General features: G+C 33.9%; 1 protein-coding gene across 1 annotated transcript in view; it reads right to left on the reverse strand.

The window, feature by feature from the left end:
* Window positions 1-8376: 8376 nt before the first annotated feature.
* Window positions 8377-12647, reverse strand: part of LOC127720215 (aplysianin-A-like) — a 124653-nt gene continuing 120382 nt past the window's right edge. Inside the window, exons 6-7 of the mRNA XM_052226691.1 lie at window positions 12167-12281; window positions 8377-9972 (exon numbers count right to left, since the gene is read on the reverse strand). Coding sequence (XP_052082651.1) covers window positions 9271-9972; window positions 12167-12281 — 817 coding nt within the window. The 3' untranslated portion in view covers window positions 8377-9270. The remainder of the gene's footprint in view (window positions 9973-12166; window positions 12282-12647) is intronic.

The raw sequence follows: 12647 nt of genomic DNA on the forward strand, positions 1-12647 counted from the left end.
TCAAGGATAAGTCAGAATTCCGCAATAAAAATTAAATGAGTTATCTCACCTTGGAGAAGAAATAAAGGTGGGAAATTTGAAAATCACATCTTGCGATAAAATTTAATTTACTGAAAATATATCAAAGAAAGGCCTATTTCAATAAAGGATAACTTTGTGTTATTCCGTTCAGCCATAATTATTGGTGGGGACTTTAGTTTAGGAAACATCAATTGGGAAACAACAAGTGTCATCCCCGGAAAAACAAATCAAAAACAACATCAGCAATTTTTAGACATAATAAATGACCATTCATTAGCACAAGTTGTAAACATACCAACTCGGTAGAGGCAGACCATGATGTTGTATATATAGAATGTTTATTATCATTAAAATGATGCCAAACCAAGGCCGTAGCGCATGTCTAAATCAACTGAGGCAAATCGCCGAGCGGAGCGAGGCGAAAAATGTTTTTAGGGGGGTTCGGGTGCCTGAAATGGGAGAAGCTTATTTCAGCATTACTATGGGAGAGGTCAATGTATTTATAATAAAAAACAAAAAAAATATAACAGAAATGCGGTTTTTTTTTATTAGTTAGCCTTGTAAGTAACAAAACAAGTTTCAATATTAAAGTTAATCTCTGTTGGTCAACCAAAACTCTCCGATTCTCCTGTGACCTGTACTATCGAAAAGCTTCAACACACGTTCTTTGTCAACTGTATCATTCCTATGCACATGGAGCATGGCAAGTCCACAAAGCCTGTCACCACCCATTGTAGCCCGTTCCCAGGTTTTCAAAAGCCTTAAACTTGAAAACGATCTCTCACAACAGACTGATGTGACAGGCAGAGTTGAAAGTACTTGTAATATTATGAAAACATTTGGGTATAAGTCTTTGTTGGCTAGCTTAATTGCTGTCTGGAGGCTTCCTTCATCTAGCATTGCTACTGTCTTTCTTACCCACCTTTCAAGTTCACATGTTAACTCTTCCATGTTAGTTACGTCCGGAAATGCTTGGAAAAGGGGTTCAATTAATTCAGGTGTTAACTTGCCTACATTTTTTGTAATAAGGTAATATCCTAACATTTGATTTTTTACCTCATCAGGAAACCGGCGTTGCATTTCACTAATGACGTCATCCAAAAATGGGAAAAATAAACTAATTCGCCAATGCTGCTCTGCAGTAGAGGCAGTTGCTGCGTTCTCCCTATGAACTTGACGCCCAACTCGCCTACGTGGCATTAAAGCTATTTCAATAGCATCTGCTATGACAGTACCTCGCCTGAAAAAATCTGAAAAATTTTCCTCTGTTCTCTTTTCCTGCAATAATTCCAGAAGAATTTTTGATTCCTCAAAAGCATCCACCATGTTGCAGTCAGTCTTTTGAAGGAACAATGTTAGTGGCTTAAGAATGCTCAAGACAAATTGGGCCACTAACACGGCAACAATGCATTCGGGGTCTTCCAGGTAGCGCCTATAACCACTTGCATTTGTCCTAGCATCACTTGTGCTTACATTTTCAATTTTAGTCAGAGCAGCATGAACAGATTTGTAGTTTGCAAGAAGTGACGAAACCGTGTCTACTCTTGCTGTCCACTTTGTTTCGCACAAACGCTTCACCCTTTTTCAAAAGTTTTATGTCGACATCTTCTTCCTCATTTTGTAAACCTTCAAGCATATCAACTTCTAATTTTGTATTGCCTGTAAATGAGTTTAGAATGGTTTTACGCTTATGGGATGCACACAAGAACCATGTCATTTGGCCGACTGATGACATCAAATTCCGTATCTGGCGCACATCCTTGCAACTTTGCGTCACCACAAGGTTAAGGTTGTGCGACTTGCAGTGAACGAAAGGTGCATCTGGACATTGTTCACGTATGCGCTGTTGTACACCTGATACATGTCCACTCATGACAGAGGCTCCATCGATTAGCATTTGTTGTTCAGTGAGTTGATAGTGTAAACATTGGTAATTTTAGCGTTATCGATTCAAACATAAACCAAGGAAAGTAATAAGCCAGCATACTTATAGGGGGTGTTTATACTCATGAGTTACCTGTTTCATCTTCTTTTCTCTTTAAAGAACCCGTCTTCAACCAGTTTTGTAACGACATTAAGATTTGTTTCAATTTATTTATTTTGATTTGTATTCGGAACACTTATTTTTTTACCGTCACCGCTATGGTAAAAGCTGCAATCGCTGCTGCAGATTGGACACACTGTATGTAGTGTGCCGGTAGATAATTTGAAACTCGAAACTCGCATATTGATAATGTAAAATACATAATTGAAGAAAAAAAATGACACTTCTAAAGTTTGGTCGTCGTTTCAAAAGTGAGGCATTTGCCTCAGTTGCCTCCATTACGCTACGGCCCTGCTGAAACCAAGCCACGTAAAATCTATAAATATAAAAATGCAAACTGGCAAAAAAATAAGGGAGCTACCATTTGATTTTTATGGGGGGCTAGGATGAAATTTGAAAAAAATAGGCAGGACAGGAGTTTTGAGTAAAAAAAAAGGCAGGATGAGACACTTGCAAAAAAAAAGTCAGGATGACAATTTAGGTAAAAAAAAGTCAGGATAAACTTAAAAAAAAAGGCAGGACCGAATAGAGTGAAAAATAAAAAGGCAGGACAGAAATTACAACTAAAAAAAAAATGCAGGACAAAATTTTTCATCCTAGCCCCCCCCCCTGAAAGCTCTAACATACCACCACTTCGAAAAGAGGGCTCACTTAAATCTGATTCAAAAGCAAAAGCTAATATTTTAAAAGAACAGTTTAAAAAAGCATTTACACCTGTAACAGATGATCCTAACATCAATATCAACAAAGCAGCTGGGCCTGATCTCATCCATGGAAAAATTTTAAAAGAGTGTAAGACATCTATCACTCCAATCTTGTCAATCATATTCCAAACATCACTGAACTCTGGAAAGATCCCAGATGACTGGCGTCACGCAAGTGCATGTCCAGCATTCAAAAAAGGCGACAAACACGATCCTATAAACTATCGCCCCATATCATTGACTTGCATCTGCTGCAAACTATTAGAACATGTTGTAGCTAGTAATATAATGAAACATCTGGAAAAAAATAAAATACTATATGACTTACAACATGGTTTTCGATCATCTCGCTCCTGTGAAAATCAGCTAAATTAAATATCATTTATTCAAGATCTTGCAAATTCAAATAATAAAAACATTCAAACAGACATCATAATAATGGATTTTGCAAAAGCATTTGATAAAGTTTCATACCACCATCTCATGTATAAAATCAGTTTCTACGGTATAAATTGCAATGCATTACATTGGATTCAAGATTTTTTAACAAACAGAACACAAACAGTAGTCCTTGAAGCTGAAACATCAAAAAATTCCTGTAACATCTGGGGTACCTCAAGGCACAGTGCTTGGTCCAATTTTATTCTTAGTATTTATAAATGATTTGGCAGAATATATTGAACATAGTACATTAAGATTGTTCGCAGATGACAGTATTATTTATAGGGAAATTAAAAAACCAGATGACACATATAAATTACAGTCTGACTTGGAAGCGGCCGGCAGATGGGAGCAGGACTGGCTCATGCATTTTCACCCTGATAAGTGCAACATTCTCAGTGTAACTCAAAAACGCAAACCTTTAGACTTCACTTATAAATTACACAATCACTCTCTAGAAAAAAGTTGACTCTACAAAATATTTAGGCCTAACTCTTCAATCAAATTTAAAATGGGACAAACATATCGATAACATGACATCAAAAGCAAATCAGTCTCTTGGATTTATTCGTAGAAACCTAAAAATAGCCTCACCTAAAGTGAAAGCTCATGCATTTAAAGCTCTTGTCCGACCAAAACTAGAGTACTGCTCAACCATTTGGGATCCACATCAAAAACAGCAAATTTCACAAATTGAAAAAGTTCAGAGAAGAGAAGCGCGCTTCTCATGCAACCGCTTCCATAACATCAGCTCAGTTACTGAAATGATGACAGACATAAATTGGTACCCACTTGAAATTAGGCGTTTACGATACAGACCTGTCTTCTTTTACAAAATTATACACGAAGTTGTTGCAGTCCCTACATATAACCTTTTGATCCCACTAGACAATGGAACTAGACATAGCAATCCACACTCATTTAGGTCAATACAAACATCTGAAGACAGTTATAAATACTCATTTTATCCACGAACAGTTATAAATTGATATCATCTGCCACAACAAATAGTATCATGCAGTACAGTACAGGGATTCAAGAGTATGATCTCAGAATCTGCTCTCATCCCCATTTTTTATCCCTAACTATTTTGTTATCAAATGTATATAGTTTTATCTAAATGAAATTTTTCAAATGTACATACATTATTTTGATTTTTTGATTTTGTTTCTTTTTATTTTTCTTGCTACAATGTAAATTATAAAATTTTATAGTCGACGCCCGGCGAATAATCTTCAATAATTGAAGGATCGCTAGAAACTTAAAGAAGAAGAAGAAAATTATCCAGATTTTTAAAAAAGGGACGATCATTGTGATTTTGGAAAGCCCAGAGACGTAGAGGAATATCGGAAACATCACAGGCGCTTGGGTATATGATATAGATATTTTTTTGGGATTTTTTTGTTGTTGTTGATTAAAATATTCAATTTTCTATATTTATACTACATACTACATATCTATCACTACTGCGCATGTTTCACCTAGTTTCGAGTGATTTTACCAACTCTTGAGACAACCCCCATTTTTACTATCCACACTAAGAAACAAAAAATGGGGGTTAATTGTCTCAAGAGTTGGTAAAATCACTCGAAACTAGGTGAAACATGCGCAGTAGTGATAGATATGTAGAATAAATATAGAAAATTGAATATTTTAATCAACCAAAAAAAATCCAAAAAAAATATCTGTATCATATACCCAAGCGCCTGTGAGAGACATGATATAAAAAAATGTATTATATGTCTCTGGGAATATGAATATATATATATATGTCTCTGGAAAAACTACACCTCAGACCCGAGTTATCTCTGTACAAAATCAGTAAATTTTACACAAACAGGTGCCTAGAGTTTCCCTAAGCGAGTTTTGTAAGGAATTGTCAAGTTTTAATAAAATATATAATTTATTTTTATTTGAAAAAAAAATGTAATGGATTATTCCAAAAATAATGTTATTATGTGCTTCTAACCTGCTTACAACATAAACGTATCCTACTCTTTGACACTGAAGTACCGCACCGAATATGCAAAACTAAAGTAAGTAATTACATACTTTTTTTTAAATTTCTCTGACCACGCGACTAGATAAAAATAGGTATAAAAGTTAACTATTTTATCTTTAAGTGAGTTTTTAACAACTGTAACATTTGAGTAAAAGCTTTCATCTTCTCAATAAATATTTGAAAATGGATCTACATTCTTAAGAAGGATCTACTTTAAAACACGAACGTTCGATTTAATATTCCATACGTGTTTACAAATTTATTATAATTGGATCAAAAAGGGGATGCAAAGCACCGGGTCAATTACTGCCAAAGATACATGTATATAAATGCATTTGTTTAGGTAAAAGCACATATTTTAAATCCATATCTAGCATGATTTACATATAATAAAGAATAGTCACAAATATCAAAAGTAAAACAAAAGGTTTTCTTTCAAAAAGCGGCAACGAGGAGCTTGATTATATGATCTTTATAATAACATTTAATTGCGCTTTCACAATTGCTTATTGGTATTACTCAAACTAGTTATTATATTTCGTCTTGCATATTCATGAAATAATTGCCACTGGACGTTTAACAAGCATCAATTAATCAAATTTGTATATATATGAGCTGATTTGTTGTTCTTCAATCTGTACTGCCTTGTACTTGTTCACATTAGTCATGGTGTCATGCCAAAACATTCAATTGTGCTTGTATTTAAAAAATCATGAAATATTTGACACTGTGCGTGATCGAAGTTAACAACTATCAATCCATTGCAATATCACATATATAATATGAGAAGATGTGGTATGATTGCCAATGAGACAACTATCCAACAGAGTCCAAATGATACGGATTTAAGCAATTATAGGTCACCGTATTTCCTTCAACAATGAGCAAAACCCATAGCGTATATATACAGCTGTAAAAGGCACTAACATAACAACATGTGCTGCTTTGTTATGTATATCTCTCGAAAGAAAAATAAGTATTCAAAGTCTGTCAAATCAGATAAGTAGATAAGCTTTTTTGTTAAAGCCCATCTTCAAGTAACTAAATTTGGTAGGAAGAATTGGTTGAATGCTTACGATATACTACTATATAAAAGTTACAAATCAAAACCTGTCGGCAGAACTGAAGGGTCCTGCGTGATTTTCAGTATCCAATATATAATATATCATTTTCCTTTAGTTCAGTAAACAGAATGATATTAAAGCTATGAAGATATTTCACTAAACTAAATGAATTTAAAAACAAATATAAGAGATACACATGAATTTCAGGAATACTTATTTTTGTGAGGTTTTATAAATCAAAACAGTTATATGTACAGGCTACACGAAGATGATCTATTGTTTCGGAGAATACCAAATTAGGACATGCTTGAATTATCATCAGAATTCTGTGACTACCTGGTTTCTCATTCACACGAATAAGTTATACAAGATCCTATATACGAGAACCAACATTCTATCTCGACAAAAAGCTACTGCTGATAGGTCCCTTATTTGAGACAGGCAGATCAAGAGTGACGAGGTTAAACAAGAAATTTTGTCTTTTTAAGGTAGATCGAGTGTCTTCCGCCATCGTGAATTGTAACATAGTTCAAAGATATACACATAGAAGTACCATTCAAAGTCATATATAAGTTAAAGTAACATAAACTCTGTTATGTCTGTGGAGCTTGTAACAGACAAATCGTGTAAAGCATATTTTGGTAATTTTTACAATGAGATCCGTCGAAGTTCTAATTATAAATTTGTACTGTCGACTCTTGTAAAACCAATTAAAATTCTGAATACTAAATTGATTCAACAAAATCACACATTCTTTGCTCTATATATAATGCATTTACTATAAATGAACAGTTTATAAAACTCTGATTTTTTTTCGAAATACTAAGGATTTTCTACTCCAGGAATAGATAATCTTAGCTGTATTTGACGAAACCTTTTGGGTCTTTACTGCTCTTCAACTTCGAACTCTATTTGGCCTTTTAACGTTTTCGATTCGAGCGTCACTGATGAGTCTTTTGTAGACAAAACGCGCGTCTGGCGTATAAAAATTTTAATCCTGATATTTATGATGAGCTTATTATATATAACACTTTCCTTAGTCTATATGTACCCCATATTACTCGTCGTATAGGAATTCATTACACGTCCCTTAGCTTATGTTATCCCCTTATTACTCGTCTTAATTTGAAATAAAGGATTCAACAGATACAATTAAGTCTGCCTTATATCTAGAAATTGAAAACGACGATCAGTTGAGAACAAAACTTTACTACAAGAAGGATGCAATTTCAGCTTCACAATTGAAAACTTTGGATTTATATGTAGCAACATTCCAGCAGCGCCTGCATATGGAGTATATATTCCAAGTTGATACAATATTTCAGAGCATGCATTTCCTATCATGATTTGCCTGAAAGAGGGTCAATATTACGGACGCCATCACGAGTTGATGGACCGTTATGGAATATCTGTTGCTCCTCAACTGCGTACTTTATTTGACTTTTTTTTTTAACTTTTTTGATTCGAGAGTCATTAATAAGTCGTATGTGGACTAAATTCGCGTCTGGGGTACACAAAAATCCATGATGAGTTTATTGTACTTATATGAGCAACACGACTCGTGCTACACGTGGAAAAGGATTTGCTTACATTTCCGGAGCATCTTCGATCACCCCCTGGTTTTTTAATAGGTTGCGTGTTGCTCAGTCTTTAGTTTTCTATGTTGTTTGTGTTCTGTTTTTGAATTTCTCTTCGGTATCTTTTGCCTCTCTTTTAGCTCAAGTTCACTCCCTTCTTACTAATCCTATAAGAGTTAATTTACACGTTCTAAAGCTTTTATTTACCCCCTTAATTATCTTCGTATAGTAATTCATCAAAGGTTCCCAATTTCTTACTCATTTCATAAATGTTCGTTCTGATGTCTCGGTTTGTTCATGACTTTTTTTTTAATCTTTTCATCTGAAACCAAAATGGGGTGTAGGTTCACAGCTTTGAAGTCTAATTTACGATTCCAGAGAACCTTAGATCACCAGGTCTTTTTATTGATGTTCGTTTTGTTAAGTCTTTAGTTTTGTTTTGTAGGCTATTTTTCTTTTTATGCAATGTTTTACTATGACCTTGTCAGTTTGTCGTCGATGTTTGAGTATGAATATTCCTTTGGGAGTTTCCGCCTCTCTTTTATAGCGAGATCAAAGTTATGTCTGGATTTTCGTACTAAACAACAAGAGATACAAGATGGAATAACATTATCATACGAAAATTATTACAAAATTGATACTGATCCGTATAATTTGAGAAAATGAAACACATTATTCGAATAGCTTTTGGGATTATGACATGAAGATGCAACAATACAACACGGAACAGAAGAGTCCGCAAAGGCATCTGGTAGGAATAGATTTTAATTTCTGTTTGTAAGATTTCCTTAAATATGTAAACCAACAATATATATAACAATAATTATTATGATGCATGTGGATAAGCTATAATTTAAAAAAGAATTGCCCAGAAATTGCTCAGAATGATTTGAATGACCAAAGTACGTCTGCTTATCTTTGAAAAAAATGGTGACGTTTTGTCCTCAATGCTCTTCAACTTCGTACCTTATTTGGGTGTTTACCTTTTTTGATCCTGATGAGTTTTTTGTAGATTAAAATATAGATCTTGTGTCAACGCTTCGCTACAACGAGCTGAACACACTCCATTTTATTTTATTTTTCAAAGATCTTTCGGGGTCGTCTTGATTTATCGTAATGATACACACATTCAAAATTTTGAAGGCTGAAATTTCATTGGCTGATGTGATAATTATCAGAACAGAAAGTGCAATTGAGTGTTGTCAGATCCTTATAGCGAAGCATGGTCACAGAATCTGTATTATAATCAGATTGGCGCATATTTTCTGTTTTTTTTAATTTTTAATTAGAGTAGTGTATGCTTTAAGAGTAAAAAGTGTCTCAGCCTATTTCTTAGTAAGACACTTAAACACTTTCGTTTATATTTTTGAGGGTTAATAAAATGGCATCACATGAAGATACAGTTATATTGAAGACACTAGTCTAACACTTTACTCTGCAAACCAAAGAATGGCATAGCGAGTTCGACTGATTGCAGCGCTCCATTTGTCCAATATGAAAAAGAACGAGAATTAAAAGCATTAGTCACGACAAATACGTCATCATCTTTTGACGGTTTGGTCATCTGTTGTTCCACATCAGTCCATATATACCCTGGCATCCATACTTGCCATGCTCCACCGTACGGATAATTATGCCACAGACTTATAACTCCACTTATTGGCTGCGGTATAGCGTTTAGAGGAAGTTTATAGATGTGACCAAGGTATTTATTTGTAATATTAACCATTTCCTTTCCAATTGGGAACGCGATATCTCCATCAGTAATATCACCATTTTCCCTTTCAACTAATTCCTTCCAGTAAGATATATGTATTCTAGCATCTGTGTACATTGGCTGTAGAACTGATTTTAATGGATTAGCTTTTGATGTTCCGAAATCGTATGTTTGTTTTAATGGAGTATCTGATATTACATAATCGGCGTAAAAGGGGGAACTTCTCCACCATGGTGAATTGTATGAGAGATAATATTTCCCTGCACTAACGTCTTTTACTGCTTTGGTCATATATTCTCTAATATGTGGTTGATACAAACCCTGCCACTCAAGCCTTTCAAGCGATAATCTATTGACTGCAAGAATTATCTTCTTAGCACACTTCCTTATGTAAGGCCTATTCTAAAAATAAACATAAAGTTAATGTTAATGCTTTGAGATTACTTTTAGTGATTGTGGGTATTCATATAAAAGGTACAAAAATAAATAAAACAATAAAATTACTGCTACTCAGACTTTGTAAAACGTCACCAGTGTCTGAGCAAAAAGTTGATGAACCAGGGGTATGTCAAAGAACGTCTCGTCCTTTTTCTAAAAAAGTTCATCGGAAGATACCAATACCTTGTTGATAAATATTCCGTATCAACTTCACAAATAATACACGATGTTCTTGAAGTATAGATTCAAGGTACTGACGTTGTTAATCATCTTTTAAAATAACGTGTTATTATATTATTCTTTTATTTGTCTTTGTAATTTTTTACTTTTACTGTTTAGTCTATTTTTTGGTAATATCCATTTGACGTGGCTCGGTACTTATACATCCCGTCATTGTGTTATTGTGCTATGGTAATTTTTTGTATTCTTGTCTTTCGTTTTGGCTAATGTGCTTTGTCTATTTTTTGTATTTTTGAATTTTCCTCGGAGTTCGGTATTTTTGTTATCTTACTTTTTATTGTTTATTCTTTTGCATACCTTTTTTTATTCCACTAATCAAGATTTAAAAGAGGAATTGAGATCTAAAAAGCTAATTGAACCCATTTGTCATTTATGCAATTTGGTAGATTTTGGACAATCTAGAATTTAACATATTCATTGACTACTATTCAATACGACAGAGACCAACAGTAAAACACTAAATGAAAAAAAGGTTTGTAAGGAAAAAACACTCAGGCTTAACGAGTACACCAAAAACCGCTTTAGGTCAATTTTTCATGAGGAACATGCAACCTTTAGTTTTAGCTGAATTATAAAAATGATGAACTAGACATTCCCCGACGAAAAGTATGTTTTGAATGATTCCACTAGCGGAGCACTGATTATTGAGCGGGTTGCAACTTCGGGGATAGCTAACAAGTAGCCTTACAGACAAGGTGGTACTGAAGATAGGTGTGAGACCAATTTCCGTAATTCTCTTTACATAATAATAAAAAGATGTGGTGTGATTGCCAATGAGACATCCTTCAACCAGAGACCAAATAACAAGGAAAAAGTAAGCTACTACAGGCAACCGTACGCCATTCAACAATGTGTAAAAACCATACCGCATAGCAATATCTGAAAGACCATGAAAACATTTAAAATGAACACAATTCAAACGAGAAAACTAACGGACTGATTTATGTACAACCAATTAACGAAAAATACATAACTATGATAAACAGCAACAAACGACAACCACTCAACTACTGCGGGCACTTGGCAGTTTGGGGTTAAACATTTTTGCGGGCGCCCAACCTTTGCCTAACATGGAACTTTAGTGGTTAAGCACAACATAAGAACAAACTATAAAATTCAGTTGAAAAGTGCTTAATTCATCATATCGATCCAAAGCACAAGAGCAACTGATAAAAACACTGAAGACACTTAGAAACGATCTGAGAGAACTAGCAGTTACTGAAAGCTAGTTCAAATCCACTGGCAACTAATACAAAAATAATGTGTCTAAGATTAAAAATCAATCAGTACACATCCAATTGATTTAGTGTAAAGGCGTCATAAACAGTCGGAGAAAAATACGACCTTTTGTGCGTATTTTGACAATAAATGTCTCTTCAGTGAAAAGTTTTAGACCAATTTGCGTACATTCCACATGTCTTTCTCGAATATGGGATGCATTGATAAGTTTTCAGTAACATTTACAATTCTGATGGTTTTCCCTTTTTAATATTTTCATCGCTAGCTAAAAGTTTACCTTGATACATTTTTTTTCAAAACTAATAAACGGATAATGCAGAAAAGATTTCAAAAGAGCGATATTTTAAATATATTGCAATTACATGAGTTATGTTACTGGGTAAGATGGGCTACAAAAACATACACTTGAAATCCACTTGATTTTAAAAAGATTTATAACATGTTAATTTCATATTTTGAAGTTTTTTGTAACAAAAAGAAAAATCACAAAAATACTGAACTCCGAGGAAAATTCAATCGGAAAGTCCCTTATCACAAGGCAAAATCAAATGACAAAACACAATTATCTTTCAGAATTTATTTGTTATTAATAAACGTATTGGTTATATCATCTCTATTTCATCATTATGATTATTAAAACATATCAGCGTATTATTCATTTGTTTTAAAAAAAAATTACCGAAATAATGCGTGTCCTTCCATTTCTGGTAACCGTTGGTTCAAAATACAAATTATAAATCCCACTTTTTGCTTTCCGAATTGCTTTCAGATGGTGATTTAGCTTTATATGATGCCTGGTATGAAAACAAGATAATAAGAAGATGTCATTAAAAATTACACTTTCCACAATGAAATACACGGATTAACATGAATGCATGTGAAATAATATATATGATATAACCATATCCACAACGGTTCCTTTTATAATTTTATTGAACGATCAATAAATATTATCCTCATTGCTGGAAAACAGTATTTTAATATCTTTATTTAATGGTTCATCTTGTTTTTATATTTTTAGTTCTGCAGCTTATTTACAGCGTTCGTACTATCCATGGACTGTTCGTGTTATTCGTAAACCAAATGCTTCATTTTTGTCACGATAATAAAGTCTTGCGTTGTTTATATCGTGTGTACCTCATTGGCTGGCGTACGATGCA

This window comes from Mytilus californianus, unplaced genomic scaffold (assembly GCF_021869535.1).
Source record: "Mytilus californianus isolate M0D057914Y unplaced genomic scaffold, xbMytCali1.0.p SCAF_11, whole genome shotgun sequence".
Classification (NCBI taxonomy): Eukaryota; Metazoa; Mollusca; class Bivalvia; order Mytilida; family Mytilidae; genus Mytilus; species Mytilus californianus.